At 51.7% G+C, this 16,389-nt stretch overlaps 2 protein-coding genes across 7 annotated transcripts in view; one reads left to right on the forward strand and one right to left on the reverse strand.

Annotated features, from left to right (window-relative positions):
* The window catches only part of ppp4r4 (protein phosphatase 4, regulatory subunit 4), a 31,751-nt gene that overhangs the window by 7,071 nt on the left and 8,291 nt on the right, over positions 1-16,389 (reverse strand). For 4 of the 6 annotated variants that reach the window (XM_062467386.1, XM_062467383.1, XM_062467388.1 and 1 more), the window contains exons 3-16: positions 14,391-14,493; positions 12,188-12,335; positions 11,623-11,696; positions 11,045-11,151; positions 10,774-10,881; positions 9,709-9,830; positions 8,249-8,371; positions 7,773-7,936; positions 5,509-5,628; positions 5,112-5,189; positions 2,368-2,451; positions 1,213-1,395; positions 886-991; positions 45-192 (exon numbers count right to left, since the gene is read on the reverse strand). In XM_062467386.1, coding sequence (XP_062323370.1) covers positions 45-192; positions 886-991; positions 1,213-1,395; positions 2,368-2,451; positions 5,112-5,189; positions 5,509-5,628; positions 7,773-7,936; positions 8,249-8,371; positions 9,709-9,830; positions 10,774-10,881; positions 11,045-11,151; positions 11,623-11,696; positions 12,188-12,335; positions 14,391-14,493 — 1,668 coding nt within the window. The remainder of the gene's footprint in view (positions 1-44; positions 193-885; positions 992-1,212; positions 1,396-2,367; positions 2,452-5,111; positions 5,190-5,508; positions 5,629-7,772; positions 7,937-8,248; positions 8,372-9,708; positions 9,831-10,773; positions 10,882-11,044; positions 11,152-11,622; positions 11,697-12,187; positions 12,336-14,390; positions 14,494-16,389) is intronic. The other 2 variants (XM_062467389.1, XM_062467385.1) reach the window with 1 other exon arrangement.
* Positions 1-16,389, forward strand: part of LOC134024749 (ankyrin repeat and SOCS box protein 2-like) — a 54,226-nt gene that overhangs the window by 4,706 nt on the left and 33,131 nt on the right. The gene's annotated exons all lie outside the window — the stretch shown is intronic.

Below are 16,389 nucleotides of genomic sequence, written 5' to 3' on the forward strand. Positions count from 1 at the left end.
CCACAGTCAGATGGTATTTCTTCTTCTGTGGTACAGTATCGTACCTGACGTTGGCCACAGGGTCGTTGACCAGCTCCAGGGCTTGGATGAGGAAGTTTTTACAGAAGTAGGATTTGGAAAAGAGCTCGATGGCGATCTCACAGAGGTCCAGGTAGCGGAGTCTGCTCCAGTAGCTTCTACCCTGACCCAGCTCTGGAACGGAAGGCAGAAGTGGGCAAACTCAATTAGGGCCTAATAAACGCCTGTTTAACGAGATTAGTAAGCTACAGTACTTAACGTGAATAATACAGCACGGGTACAATTAGATAATGGGAGTGTTTAGGAGTCCAAAGGTAACACTATCTTTCGTAACATCATTTCCTGACATCTATATTTCAGTGTAGTCAACCGTTTCTGTTTTCAGTCATTTACGATGTACACGTGTCTGTGTATACACAATACTGGATATGGACACAGGCCAGCTGGTGCTTGACATATCATGTAACCATGTATTGTCTGTGTGTGTGACAGGTGTGCTACACAAGGCTGCCTGTATTCACGGCCTCTCATAAACTCTGCCTACGTCTATTGTGGTGTCGTGTAATTTGCATATCGTGTGTGTGTTTCATTAGACAGCACTGATGGGAAACAGACAGTGATGTGTGTAAGAGCCTGCACTCTGTTATCCGTCATAAGCTTACAGGTACAATGACCGCGGTCTGTCATAAGGATCTGGGAGAGTGTCAGGGAAGTTATTTGTCAGGATAGGTTATGGATATATATATATATATTTTTTTATGTTTCCGGAATATTTCATATATCGTTGAATCTACCTGAACTATTATATTTTATCTTTCGGTTTATAGCTCTGCCTAAGTGTGCGTTCCAGAGGGAGAGAATAGTCACCTTGCAGCACTTTGCCGATGATCTCTTGTCTCTGCTCCTGCTTGCGGTTGTAGCGCAGGAACATGCAGAGTGTCCTCGCCGCCTCTTTCTGGACCGGGAGAACATTCTGGAACCACGGTGGAAGAGGAAACGGCCGGTATTACGAATGTGTCCTCGCAACTTACTCATAACTCAAGAGACGTTTATGCCGAAAACAATCTCTTGGGTGCATATTTTGTTTTGTTTGAGGGTGGATATGAAAGGATGGGAACACAGGCTAGTTTGAGGTTGACATTATGGCAACACGTGAATGTGTGTGGGCGCTGTGTGCGGTGCTTCCGCCCTCACGGTGGTGGTGACAATGGCGAACATCCTCTGCAGGAAGCGGAAGTAGATCTGGTCCCCGGACACGACGCGGGGCAGACAGGCGTAGCGCTGCAGCAGCTTCTCGTGGACGCGCCAGCGCAGGGACGACGCCGCCTTCTGCTCCGCCGCCGCCAGCGCCGCCACCAGGTCCGGAACGTTCACCTGCTGAGGGAGGGAGGTGAGGTGAGGGAGGTAAGTGAGGTGAGGGAAGTGAGGTGAGGGAGGGAGGTGAGGGAATTGAGGTGAGGTGAGGGAGGTGAGGGATGGAGGTGAGGGAGGGAATTGAGGTGAGGGAGGTGAGGTGAGGGAGCGAGGGAGGTGAGGGAGGGAGGGAAGTGAGGTGAGGTGAGGGAGGGAAGTGAGGTGAGGTGAGGGAGGGAAGTGAGGTGAGGTGAGGGAAGTGGAGTGGTGGTGGGGGGGACATGAGGAGAAGGAGGGGTTTGGGGTCGGTAGAAGACAGGAGAGAGGGAGGAGAGAAGAGGAAATCCCAAGATGGAGGAGAGGGAGGAGTGGTGCATGTTGTTAGAAGAAGGGAGAGAGGGAGAAGGAGAGAGGGGGAAATAAGGAGATGGGGACAGGGAGGAGGAAGAAGACGGTTATATAAGGGAAAGAGGAGAAGGCACGGAGATTGCATCAAAGGAAGTCGAAAGAAGTAAATAATAAATAAATAACAGATACAGGAGATAGGGAGAGAGTGTGGGGGGGCAGAGAGAGAGAGAGAGAAGACAGGGACGAGCAGGGAACAGTTAGGATGAAAATAAGTCAAGTGAAGGAAGGGAAGAAGAGATAGTGTCCACAAAGAGATAAAGAACAAGATAACAGACCCGGTTGCCAGGGGGAATGACACAGAGTATTCAAAAGGCAGAATCTAAATGGATAAAACACTGACGGGAAAAAAAAGAAGCAAGGCAGAGCTTGAGCAAAAACGGTCCCAAAGACACAAAACCTGTCTCTGATTCGACCCACCCAACAAGGCACGCAACCCAAACTCCCACACCCCCCAAAAAAGCCAACACGCAATGCCATGGACCTGTAGGTGCACTGCCCCCACCCCACCAGTAGAGGGAGAGGTGAGCCCATGCACACACACACACACACACACACACACACACACACACACGGGTGAAGAGCCCTTACCTTGCTCTCCAGTCCTGCGCCCTCTCCTCTTGACGTCGCCAGCTCCAGGGTCTCTTGTACATGGGTCAGAAAGGCGTCCAACACCTGCACGACAAACCACCAACCGCTCAGTGTTGGACTGCACCATTTACAGAGGGACCGCGTTTATCAGCGATCAGATAACTGCCTGAACTAGGTATTTAACTGCAACAAGTATTTTGGTTCCACAGCTCCTTTTTTCGTCTTCAGTGCACACGAGGAAAAACAAACTAGTGCTGACTATTGACGCGCTCCCTGGTGGACCTCTTGGCCAATCGATACCATTCATCGATCCATTAACTACAAGGGGAGAATGAAACTCTCAGCGGTACTGCGAGGTAGTATGGGATTTAAACATCCCCCTGGAGACCGCAGGCTATGCCCAGTTAGCACATCCTCTAGCGGGGGTCTAAACTGTCCTGGGGAGCTGACTACTGGAACTGCAGCTGGTATACAACCTCGACCATGCTTTTCCGTTGTTGCCAAATTGACTTCTATAAAGTATGGCGGCTGGATGTTGAAGTACCTTGAAGTCCAAGTACACAACACGCCCGTCTTTGTAGTACTACGCATCAGACTGCAGTGCTATCTCTGCAGTACTGAAACAGTGACCGTACTATCTCTGGAGTGGTGACACGGGGCCATAGAACCGTCTCTGGAGTGTTGACACATAAGACCACGGTCCTATTGACACACCGTCTGCAAGACCAAAGCAACAGCCTGGCGTGCTGCTCTGGGATGTGTTGCTGCAGGTATCAAACGGCAGCCTTCCCACCCCAGCTGCTCTGCAGGAGTGGAGGCGGAGCCGTCCGCTGTGTTTGTTCCTAACCCCGCCCCGCCCCCCTCAGATGTGTGACTGACACAGTCCCTCTGGGGAGACGGAGAGAGTGAGCGATGTGGAGAGTTACCCCAGCCCTGGTCAGGGGGGCTGCGTTTGATAACGTATTTGTCCCACACAGGAGGAGGCCAGGATACACACACATACACACACTCACAGAGACCCCCTGGAGACTGTAAGGCTCTGACCAGTTGGCACGTCTTCTATCTGGGGGTCTAAACTGTTCTGGGGAAGCTAGCTACATGTACTGCAGCTGGTATTCATCCATCCATCCATCATCTTCCGCTTGTCCGGGGGTCGGGTCGCGGGGACAGCAACCTAAGCAGGGAGGCCCAGACTTTCCTCTCCCCGGCCACTTCCACCAGCTCTTCCTGGGGGACCCCGAGGCGTTCCCAGGCCAGCCGAGAGACATAGTCCCTCCAGCGGGTCCCTCCAGCTGGTATTCAACCTCTAGCAATCCTCTAGTGAACAGGAAGGATTCTGTAGGACTTCGTGCTTTTAGTATACTAGATGTTTAGGAACTAAAAGTATGGGTGCATCTTTGTGCTGCTGACACTGCGGTGCTTTGTAGAAGTTAGCCCAGCACACACACACACACACACAGACAGTTCCCCCCTCCCGGTGCCTCCCTAATTCCTCACCCCCACCCAGGGTAACCCTACCACCACTATCCTGGGCTTCCCCACACCAGTTAGGAATGTCCTCATCCAAGTTAGGGGAGCCCCTCCACTGGGGCTGGAGCAGAGCGGGTCACCCTACACTGTCAACACTGTCACTGTGCCTGCATACACCATGCCACTAGAGACGGCTGGGTCTGGTGCTCTGTCTGTCTGCATGTTGGTCTGTCTGTCTGCATGTTTGTCTGTCTGTCTGTCTGCATGTTGGTCTGTCTGTCTGCATGTTGGTCTGTCTGTCTGCATGTTGGTCTGTCTGTCTGCATGTTTGTTTGTCTGTCTGCATGTTTGTCTGTCTGCATGTTTGTCTGTCTGCATGTTTGTCTGTCTGCATGTTTGTCTGTCTGCATGTTTGTCTGTCTGTCTGAATGTTTGTCTGTCTGTCTGCATGTTTGTCTGCATGTTTGTCTGTCTGCATGTTTGTCTGTCTGCATGTTTGTCTGTCTGCATGTTTGTCTGTCTGTCTGAATGTTTGTTTGTCTGTCTGCATGTTTGTCTGTCTGCATGTTTGTCTGTCTGCATGTTTGTCTGTCTGCATGTTTGTCTGTCTGCATGTTTGTCTGTCTGCATGTTTGTCTGTCTGCATGTTTGTCTGTCTGTCTGCATGTTTGTCTGCATGTCTGCATGTTTGTCTGCATGTTTGTCTGTCTGCATGTTTGTCTGTCTGCATGTTTGTCTGTCTGCATGTTTGTCTGTCTGCATGTTTGTCTGTCTGTCTGCATGTTTGTCTGTCTGTCTGTCTGAATGTTTGTCTGCATGTTTGTCTGTCTGCATGTTTGTCTGTCTGCATTTTTGTCTGTCTGCATGTTTGTCTGTCTGCATGTTTGTCTGTCTGCATGTTTGTCTGTCTGCATGTTTGTCTGTCTGCATGTTTGTCTGTCTGCATGTTTGTCTGTCTGCATGTTTGTCTGTCTGCATGTTTGTCTGTCTGCATGTTTGTCTGTCTGCATGTTTGTCTGTCTGCATGTTTGTCTGCATGTTTGTCTGCATGTTTGTCTGCATGTTTGTCTGTCTGCATGTTTGTCTGCATGTTTGTCTGTCTGCCAGTCTGTCTATCTGTCTGCCTGTCTACCTTCCTGCCTGCCTGCCTGCCTGCCTGCCTGCCTGCCTGCCTGTCTTTCTGTCTGTCTGTCTGTCTGTCTGTCTGTCTGTCTGCCTGTCTGTGTCGGTCATGCCAGGCTTTTGAGAGCATTTCAAGTTCATGGGACTCTCACCTCTAATGAGTCATCCTGCAGTAACACCACCAGCTCCTTGTGGATAAAATGCACGTTGGGCCCCAACAGTTTGACAATCTGGAACAGGGAGAGTTGGATTAGTAGCAGAGGACAAGCAAGAAAATTAAGACTCTTTTTTTCCTGCACATGCGAATAATGCGGGGAAAATGTAATTTTACGATCTAGTAATCAAAGATTTACAACGAATCAGATGGATGACTCAACAGCGAGGCGGGAGAGTTTGGAAGGGAACATGAGCCTGGCTCCCACAGCCAGCACGGAGCTGGACCAGCATGGGCCGTGAACCGTGACTTCTACCCGACACCCTGCTGTCTAATCAAGTTCAGTCCACCAAAGGTCGACAGGGTCGGCTTCCGGAATGTTCCGTGTGTCTCACCTCGTGGAAGCCGTCTGCCACCGTGCGTCGCACGCTGATCTCGGGGTCGTGACACAGGCTGGAGAAGGTGGGGTACAGCTCTGTCAGGAAGTGGTTGGGCTCCGCAAACAACACCATGGCCTGGGGAGGAAGTGATGTCGACGACAAAACGTGAGACCGTGTCTGGCTACTGGGAGGATGTGCTCGACTGCTTGACTTTTTTTATGTTCTGGCTGTAGCGTTGCGATTCTGATACTTCGAGCCAGGACAACTTTCATCAGTCAAAGCCTGCCGTTCCTTGGTTGAATTATGTAAGGAAATTGCAGTCATTACTGCAAGTCTCGTCTGTGGGATTCAGAGAAGGAAGAGGAGCTACTTTACTGAACTACTTGAGGGTTTCATAGTCATTTTACATATTCGCCAAACTAGGGGAGCCGAAATGCCGAAGTGGCACAAAATGGCTATCAATTACCACTTATAACACTGACGAGCCGGCTGTTCCGCAAACACATTTTGACAAATGAAAAACCTTGGAGAGAGTGCGCGCCTGGGTCGCGGAACGCTTTTAGCAGCAGACAAATGACGGTTGCCTACATTTGCAAGATCGCGCACAAAAGGGGCACGAGCATCAGCAACCGCTTACAAATACGCAACCGCATTCTAATCTTCCCCCTACAAGTGCTAAAAATAACACTAACTCTCGGTCATCACTTTTTTTTTATTGCTACTGAAAAAGAGGAACGTTTGTCAGAGCTCGGACCGGCCACGGCGGCTGAAACGGAGTGCATTTACATCCAGGCGCCGCTGCTACCCAAGTGAGTGATCCATTATTAAGGCGGCGAGGGATCCGGGCACACCTAGCTGGTCCGGGGGGAAGAGACTCTGGGCTGCTGGAACAAAGAAGCTGTGGACAGGGCCTCCGAGGGAGCTAGTGCCGGGCCTTTGTTCCCCCGCGCCTCCCCTGAGTGAGTCCCTCTATTATCCTCCTGACCTCATTACATGGACCGTGTGGGTGTTGGCGGGAGTGCCTACGGTGAATGTGTGCGTGCGTCAGTCAGTCTGTGTGTGCGTGTGTGTGTGTGTTTGTGTGTGTGTGTATGACCGACGGTGTGACCATAGGACAACCTTTTAACTCCCTACTGCTGACAGAGCCTGACAAAGATACCACAACCCAGGTCAGGGAGCGGGCTAAAAATACACACACACACACACACACACACACACACACACACACACACACACTAGAGTGCACGCAAGTTGACCTGCTCGCTGGAAAAGGCCACATGTAATAACTGCCAACCACAAAGCTTTGAAAAAACGCCCCAGTTCTTTTGGAATGTATTTTTACACTTCAAGAGAATAGATAAGCACTGTCAGCTGCAATACAACACAGCGTCAAACACGAGCCAATCAAAACAACTGTCCTCACTTCAGTACCTTTCCTACTTCTCATTGGACGACGTGTGTTCCAACAAACGTGGAGGTAGGGTGGTCTCTATTAATAACTGGACAGAAACAGACCAGATTAGTTTCAGATAGCACCGTGGCAGGTTTGATCTCGGTTGCGACGCCACACTTCAGAGGTCAGTCCAGACAGAATGTGTTTGTCTGTTTGTGCGTGTGTCTCAGAAGAACTGTTCCACTGGAACCCAGGTCTGTTTGTGCGTGTGTCTCAGAAGAACTGTTCCACTGGAACCCAGGTCTGTTTGTGCGTGTGTCTCAGAAGAACTGTTCCACTGAAACACATGTCTGTTTGTGCGTGTGTCTCAGAAGAACTGTTCCCACTGGAACACATATCTGTTTGTTTGTGGATAGTAATAAATAACTGGCTATTTTTACAGGGGGTAATACTTAAAATACACAGATTTGAGTGCAATGTTCTTTTTATTTGATCTCTGCAGCCTTCTGTGAGGTATTGTTAAGTGCCTATAGTAAGCGAAAGGCATCTAAAGGAGTTCAGTATGTATGTCTGAATGTGCGCGATATACTTCAATCCATTTTTTGATCGATGCAGACTACTGGAAGAGAGTTGAAATCAAACCAAAAACACAGTAGAAAGAAAATATCACGCCACTATGTAAAGCCCGACCAGCAAAAAAGGACAACAGAAAAAAATCAAAATAAATCCTTGCCATGACTACACATTTCAAACCCCACGTACTGTAGGTTGCAGGTCTCCCAAGGCCTCACGCTAGGGCCGCATATGTGGGAAATAACAATAATCATCGAGTGTTTGTGTGCGTGTGCGCGGCCGCCCCGTAATTGGCGGTTTTCAGGTCACTCACGGGGAAGTTGTAGGCGCAGTTGCGGCGCACCAGCGCGTACTTGCTCTCCAGCTCCAGGGGGTACGCCTGGTTCTCCGAGTGGCCGTTCTCGTGCTGCAGGCCCAGAACGCACAGCTTCTTGTAGAACTCCAGGAACCACAGGTGCTGCTCGTCTGTGAAAGAGGCTGCAGGGCCAAACCGCCGAGGTACGTTAGCCCTCCCCTTTGAGATACGTCTCGATGTGTAATCTACTAGAATTGGATTTTTTTTTGAATAAACGTCAAACTCCATGTATGCATACAGTTGTGTCTCTTGTTACAACGTCAAATACAAATTGTTTTGTACTCATTGAGAACGCATGCACAGGAAACATGCGTCCGGAGTTGTGTACGACGACTAAGTTGTTTTGGAGCATTTCAGAAATGTAACAAACAGCTGTTCGTGCCATCGCTGGTACCAGTAACAGCTTGATATGTCTTCACAAAAATAGAACCTACCGGAAAGTCCATGACAAAGCTTGCCATACTGAAATGACAGAGAAGCCAGAACTGCCTCGTCGGCTTTGAAGCACTTTTCACAGAAGGTCTTCACCAGTGGGAAGATAACACGGGTTCTGTCGTCTGAAAGGGAGAGCAGGCGAGAGTTGAGACAGTTTGACAAACACTCTGTATTTTGGAAAGCCTACAACATACAACACACACTTTCTACACTGCTGCACTTTCCTTGACGGTAAGTATCGTGTTGTGTCCAGTTTTCTTGAGGTCACAAATAACAGGGACTAACGGTAAAAAAAAATAAAAAAAAAGATTAAAAAAAGCTTCACCTCTCCTGTCTTCTAGAACTTGCCGTGGCTAGTCATCCTAAGAAGATGGAAAAGGAGCCAGGTTTCGGAACAGAATTCAGCCCATGTCCTTGAATTCCTGGCCTGCGTGCCCAGGCCTCATTAAAGATGCCAGACTGTGGGCTGGTACAACAGACTGCGAAGTCAGAGGAAGCGGCAAAACTATCACGACAAGTGTAGTATTTGCATATCAAAGTACTTCTGTGGGGGCGTACGCGGGCGTCTTGAAAGTGTCGAAAAAATAAGAAAAAAAACATACAAAAAGCTGGCGTTCCCCCACAGACGAGTCCAGGCCCTTGATGTTACGGGCTCCATCAGGCGTTTCATGGCTTGACACATTCTTAACCAGTGGGAGAGATCTCTTCAGAAGCGACTGCCTATCACAACACGCCCTTCCTTTCTCTTTGTGACATTAATGAACTTTCCTTGGCTTTTTTCAAGTCCTCAACCGACAGGGGCTTAACATAATAATCGTTCCGTACCTCTTACGGGACATGAATTGCACACCAAACAACCCGCCCACGAACAGTCATGCTGTTGCGGGGGACTTTTCTTTTTTTGGGAGGGTGGGGGGGGGGGGGGGTGGGAGCAGCCTAGAAATGAGCTCCATCCACCTTGGCGCATGAATGAGAGCCGGCTGTTCCAGCCAGCGAGTGCAGCCTGGCGGGGAACGGCGTGGGCTGGTGGTGGGAGCCTTGTAGTAAGAAGAAACGCGGCGTGGGCTGCGAGCTTGAGAGAGAGAGCATTGTGGTCGCCACGCAGACAGCTCTGTGGGCTGTGTGCGGGATGCAGTGAGCCTTACCGCACACAGAAGCATGGGGGTGGAGTAAAGATACGGAGCCAGATCAACATTGATCCGGGGCCCTCTTTGCTTCGAAGATGCGGCTGTTTGGTCTGGGAATTGCTGCGTTGGAAAGTTGAACCTTTTTCGAGGTTCATTCAAGTCTCTTAAGTGAATATCGAAGTAGCTCGTAAATAAGTTGTTTTCAGTTCATAAGCCGGGTTGGAGGTTTAAGGTTGTGTAGGATGATGAGTTTGTTAGCTATGGTTATTCTGTGAAGTACAAGGGTACTTGTGGTTGTGTGTTTTCTAGAAGGGTCTAAGTGACTTCCTCACCGCTGTCAAACATCTCCAGCAGGTTGATGATGGTGTCGAAGGCAGCCAGGCGCACTGTGCTGCCCTCATCGCGAGCTAGTTCCACCAGCTCTGGTAGCACCGCTGCCTTGGTGTGGTCCAACCTGGTTCGCCGACCGAGAAAAGCTCATCATTACATCTCACAGCATTTCATCAATTCAAGAGGACACCAAACGCAGTGCATTCATATCAGCCACTTTCTTTCACTTCCCAGACTCTTTTCGCCCGGGGGGGGAAATAAAAGAGACAAGAAGCATTGATCTACTGACATGCATGCATCCTTCAAGTACACCCGGCCTACTGATAAACACAGCAGTGTGCAGTTTTGTGAGTATCTAGTCAATATGTATCCATTATCTCCTGTGTCATTAAGCATCAATTCCATGGTAAGCAATTCTCTTCCCCTGGCAGCTTTCTGATTGGCTAAGCGTCGAGGGGCATTTGAGCTGCATGGGAAGTCGGGCAGAACTTGACAAATGGCTTTGCTGGGGCCCCGTGCTTCCCAGGGACCGCAGTCTATCAGACCTCGAGGGCCTCGTACTTGGAGTCCATGGAAGAGAGGCAAACAGAGTCTGTGGGATTACCAGAAGCCTGACTGCGGGCCAGACTATTCTCCACTAACTCTGCTACACAGACACCCTGCCCACTTCTCACACGAACACTCATTTCTACTGGAGTTTCCTCCAGTGATTTATATTTTTTCTCATCTCGGTGTTGTCTTGGGTTGATGGGTGGATGGTTGTAAGGGTGAGGTAATAGGGAAGGCGATTGTAGGGGAGTTTGTAATGTATGTACAGTGTACAGTAACTGGATGTCAGTTATGGGCTCTCAGCCATGGAATTATTGTAGAAAACTACTAAGCACAAAACTGTATTTGGGCATTTGTTTCGATTTTGTGAAAACAGACTCAATGTGGGCATTAAAACGCCATCTTTGTGCCAGGCAACTATTTCCATTCAGTTCATCAGGGTTGTGGTTGTAAAAACAGGTTTTTCCTGCACTCCTAGATGAAGGGCACCTCTCGTCTTCGCAGGTGTTTTTGTTTACCCGATGCCCCTGGCGATGTTCTCCAGCTGGCGACACATGCAGGAGCGGACCTCGTACTCCACGTCTTGGCATAGCGACCTCACGAGTGGCAGGAGGTCTTTCTTCACTCTTGAGCACATCAAAAAAAGGAAGAAGAACATGAAACAGCAAACCCTCCCCCTTTCCCCTCCTTTCCCAGCGAACCCAGGCACCGTGTGCAAAAACTCATTTAGCGTCGAGACGGTTCTGTGTGGCCGCGTGGGAGGGAAGACCCTCTCGGGAGCAGACTCACATGGGGGACTCGAATTTGCAGGCCACCTTCCCCAGGATACGACAGCTGGCCAGGCGGGCCTGCAGGGACTGGGAGAGCTGGGCTTTGGACACCAGCGGACTCAGGATCTGCGGGATGGGACAGCGGGAAAACAGGACGTTTCAGATCCTTTTCGACAGCTCATACCTTTGACAGCGGTGCACTTCTAATTAAGAGGCAGTGTTGGGGGTCACCACACCACCCACACTGACACGGGGGTCAGATGGCTGAGCGGTTAGGGAGTCGGGCTATTAATCAGAATCGAACCAATTGTTGGTTCGATTCCCGGCCGTGCCACAATGACGTTGTGTCCTTGGGCAAGGCACTTCACCCTACTTGCCTCGGGGAAATGTCCCTGTATTTACTGTTAGTTGCTCTGGATAAGAGCGTCTGCTAAATGACTACATGTAAATGTAATGTAAATGTGTAGGGAAGGAGTAAACGTGGCCAGGCATCCCTGCCCGTCTTCAAATGTGTGGACCTAACAGTAAATCATAGGTTTTGTAGTCGCAAGGTAAGCACATTGGTTAAGCACTGAGAGCATATCAGTTGGATGTTACCTCCTGCCTGATGGTCTCCTTTGGTAAAGCGTCGATTGCTGACAGCAGCGTCTCGAGCCAGGCATTGCTCACTACTGTTGGCAGGAAGAAAACAGAACGTGGAAGAATTCAAACACACAGAGCCGACGGCACGGAATGTTAGCCAGGCGGGGTCTTAAATGTAGAGATCCCCCCCCATGCCAGAGAGCATGGTACCCTGCCAACGCACCGTGCTGCCAAACGAACGACAGTCAAGTCACAACTGCAGGCAGAGCGCCGCTGCCAGATTCAAACTGCTGCATTCACGCCCTCCCTCGCTCGCACGCAGACGCCACTCAATGCCAAGCGAAAGCAGCTCTCAAACACGTTTACTTGTCTTTTTTTTGTGGACTCCCCTGTCAGCTGGCGCAGCGAGAATCCTGAAACTAAAACCTAAGCAAAAGCGAGCTAACATTGTCTCCTCCCTCGCAGCGACGCCAGCTTGCGGCTTGGCCCGACAGTTTGAATCCTGCCGACCCCTCCCAACCCCCCCCACCCCCCCACCCCACCCCCCCAGGGTGGCCGGGAGAGCAGGCGCGTTGCTGACCTGCGTCTCTGTGGTCGAGGTTGAGCAGGACGATCTGCAGGATGGAGTGTGTGTGCGTCTGGATCAGGACGATGTCGTCCTGGAGCACGGTCAGGAAGGACACGGCCGCCGCCAGCTGCATGTCCACCCCGGCCACGTGGAGGACCTCCTGTGTCAGGGGGTCAGGAGAGATGGGAGGGAGAGAGGGAGGGAGAGAGGGAGGGAGAGGGTCAGGAGAGATGGGAGGGAGAGAGGGAGGGAGGGAGGGAGGGAGAGGGTCAGGAGAGATGGGAGGGAGAGAGGGAGGAAGAGAGGGAGGGAGGGAGAGGGTCAGGAGAGAGGGAGGGAGAGAGGGAGGAGGAGAGGGAGGAGAGAGGGAGGGAGAGAGGGTCAGGGAGGGAGAGAGGGAGGAGAGAGGGAGGGAGGGAGAGGGTCAGGGAGAGAGGGAGGGAGAGAGGGAGGGAGGGAGGGAGAGGGAGGGAGGGAGAGAGGGAGGAAGAGAGGGAGGGAGGGAGGGAGAGGGAGGGAGAGAGGGAGGAAGAGAGGGAGGGAGGGAGGGAGGGAGAGGGAGGGAGAGAGGGAGGAAGAGAGGGAGGGAGGGAGAGGGTCAGGAGAGAGGGAGGGAGAGAGGGAGGAAGAGAGGGAGGGAGAGAGGGAGGAAGAGGGAGGGAGGGAGAGGGTCAGGAGAGAGGGAGGGAGAGAGGGAGGGAGGGAGAGGGTCAGGAGAGAGGGAGGGAGAGAGGGAGGGAGGGAGAGGGAGGGAGAGAGGGAGGAAGAGAGGGAGGGAGGGAGGGAGAGGGAGGGAGAGAGGGAGGAAGAGAGGGAGGGAGGGAGGGAGAGGGTCAGGAGAGAGGGAGGGAGAGAGGGAGGAAGAGAGGGAGGGAGAGAGGGAGGGAGGGAGAGGGTCAGGAGAGAGGGAGGGAGAGAGGGAGGGAGAGAGGGAGGGAGAGGGTCAGGAGAGAGGGAGGGAGAGAGGGAGGGAGAGGGTCAGGAGAGAGGGAGGGAGGGAGGGAGGGAGGGAGAGGGAGGGAGAGAGGGAGGAAGAGAGGGAGGGAGGGAGGGAGAGGGAGGGAGAGAGGGAGGAAGAGAGGGAGGGAGGGAGGGAGAGGGTCAGGAGAGAGGGAGGGAGAGAGGGAGGAAGAGAGGGAGGGAGAGAGGGAGGGAGGGAGAGGGTCAGGAGAGAGGGAGGGAGAGAGAGAGGGAGAGGGTCAGGAGAGAGGGAGGGAGAGAGGGAGGGAGGGAGAGGGAGGGAGAGAGGGAGGAAGAGAGGGAGGGAGGGAGGGAGGGAGGGAGAGGGAGGGAGAGAGGGAGGAAGAGAGGGAGGGAGGGAGGGAGAGGGTCAGGAGAGAGGGAGGGAGAGAGGGAGGAAGAGAGGGAGGAAGAGAGGGAGGGAGAGGAGGAGGGAGAGGGAGGAGGGAGAGGGTCAGGAGAGAGGGAGGGAGAGAGGGAGGGAGAGAGGGAGGGAGGGGGTCAGGAGAGAGGGAGGGAGAGAGGGAGGGAGGGAGAGGGAGGGAGAGAGGGAGGAGAGAGGGAGGGAGGGAGGGAGAGGGTCAGGAGAGAGGGAGGGAGAGGGAGAGGGAGGGAGAGGGTCAGGAGAGAGGGAGGGGGAGAGAGGGAGGGAGAGAGGGAGGGAGAGAGGGAGGGAGAGAGGGAGGGAGGAAGAGGGAGGAAGAGAGGGAGGGAGGGGGTCAGGAGAGAGGGAGGGAGAGAGGGAGAGGGTCAGGAGAGAGGGAGAGGGAGGGAGAGAGGGAGAGCGTCAGGAGAGAGGGAGGAGAGAGGGAGAGGAGGGGAGAGAGAGAGGGAGAGGGTCAGGAGAGAGGGAGAGGGAGGGGAGAGAGGGAGGGAGAGCGTCAGGAGAGAGTCAGGAGAGAGGGAGGGAGAGAGGGAGAGAGAGAGAGGAGAGAGAGAGAGAGAGAGAGAGAGAGGGAGAGGGTCAGGACGAGGGAGAGGGTCAGGAGAGAGGGAGAGGGAGGGAGGGAGAGTGTCTTTATTATTGGTTCTTCATGGGAGTTTAGCATGGCACACACTTAGGAAATGTTGGGCGTGTTTGATAGGTATGAAGTCACACTCAATGTTAGCAAGGTTAACACAAGCGTCTTTTGGCTGAACTTCAGGCACATGAACAAGAACTAAAATCCTTTGGACGGCTGTTTGTTGTTGAGTTATTAGTGACATTCAGTGCCTGTAGAGTATCATTTTGAACAAGCATGAAGTTTGGGCCTACCCGGACTTTTGGCACCACCCGACGAAAGGTCTCTGCTGGGTTCTGGCGAACCAGGTTTGGCAGATTGATTATAACACTGGCTCTCTGGACATCCTGACCGGAGCTGGGGGAAACAGAACCAGGTCACAGAACAAAGGAGACCGTACAGTGTGTGTGTTTTGTCTTCAAATGATCAATGTTGCTCACAAGCAATGTTTTCCATTATTCACCAACACATACATATCAATAGTGACAGAAAGGCTTAACAAACGCCAAACACAGCTGTAGTCATCTGCCCGATTTGAGAAGGGTAGGGTGGCCTAAACGTTACATATTACATCATGAACACTTCCGCATGATCCATCGTGTTTTCTTAACAACTCCGGAACTTGAGATGCCCGGCTTGTTTGTGTGCAGTGTGTACAATTCGTTCAATGTCCCCCCCCGGCGAGAGACCATCGGGCGTCCTGTTCTAGAACCTTCAGCTGTCCCCGGGAGAACTGCCTACGAGGAGAGCAGGCGGGCTCTCCCTCCCCAGCCGAGCTGTGATCTCCTCCTGCTGAGCGTGTGCTGGTGCACCTCGTACTCGGGGAGCGAGAGAGAGAGAGAGAACGGCTCATTTGTACGCCCAGACGAGTGAATTATCCCAGCCTAATCCCACCTCGGGGCTTTTTAGCTGTAGGAATTAGGCCTCACAAAAAACTCATATCACGTTATTTTGTCATTGTTATGACTTGTTCCCCCCCCCCCCCCCCTTGCATGTCATTTGAGTCAATTCAGCATCAGGGCAGGGCTGGCCAGCCCTGTTCCTGGAGAGCTAAAATCCTAGAGGATTTCAACCCTAATCCAGGACATCTGATACTATTGGTTTTGCTGGTGGACAAGCTGGATGATCTTTGTTCCAGCTGGGGAGGGAGTGAGACCCTTTAGGAGGGTAGATCTCCACAAGGGGTGTTGGCCAGATCTGTTTTGGGCTGGGGCCTGTTTGCTCCAGACATCAACAGCTAGCTTAGTCATTCAAGCTTCTGGAGAAACAATGGTCTAATTATCTAAATCTAATTATTAGACTCTTAAAGCACTACAGCTCATTATGGTATTCTCAGTCCTCTTATTATGAGCAAGTGTACATTTCCATGAATTGCTTAACGGCCTAAACCGTCCATGAATTCGTTCCCAGTCTCAAACATGAACACTGCTTTCTCACGCGCAAAACACAAACTCATGTAACAAGATGTTGCAATTCCTGGAACAAGGATCCAACAAATTGAAGTGGCAATCATGTGGTTCAGGACCACGGACAGCACCTCTCCGTGAAGCCTTGACAACGTGGGCCAGCGGTGAACCAGTCTGTCGGCAGCTGTGGGGGCCGTGTGCCATACAGAGGAATCCACGTTCCCACTGGAGTCGATGGAGACGCCTAGGAGCTCAGCTACCTAGGCTTTCGGAACGAAGCCTTTGCTTCGGCTACAACTACAGAGCACCCGCGAAACAAAGCCTGTATGCAGGCAAGCTCCTACAGTTAATAGACACTTGGGAAGGTGCATCGTTTTTTGTGCCTGTGAACAAACACACTCATCCACCAACGGATTGTCGTAGCCCGAGTGTTTGTTTGTACCAGAAAGATTCCCACAGAGACGATGATCACGTCTGCCAGCCATCTCAACTCCGAGGTAGATTGGCCAGTTTCCTGTTTTGGTGAAAGTGTGCGATAAAGAAACGTCTCCCAAGAACAACTTTCTCTTCAAAAAAAAAAAAAAGTAGAACAGAGCTAACATAATATATCAAAACAACCCTGCATGTGCTCCTCCCCATCTGCCTGTCTCAGCCCCCCGGGGAGCCCAAACATCTTTTCATCCTGCACGAGAGTTTCTTTCTCGGCCTGTCGCCCTCCCTGTGTTGTTGCTCTAAATAATGGACCGTAAACAGGTATTCCATTCTCTTTCGGAGTCGGTTCCTTCCCCCCCGTTGCATTCGTTGGCCGAGTGTTAGTTAATAACCAGGAGAAACAGCCTTTGGTCGA

This window comes from Osmerus eperlanus, chromosome 8, assembly GCF_963692335.1.
Source record: "Osmerus eperlanus chromosome 8, fOsmEpe2.1, whole genome shotgun sequence".
Classification (NCBI taxonomy): domain Eukaryota; kingdom Metazoa; phylum Chordata; class Actinopteri; order Osmeriformes; family Osmeridae; genus Osmerus; species Osmerus eperlanus.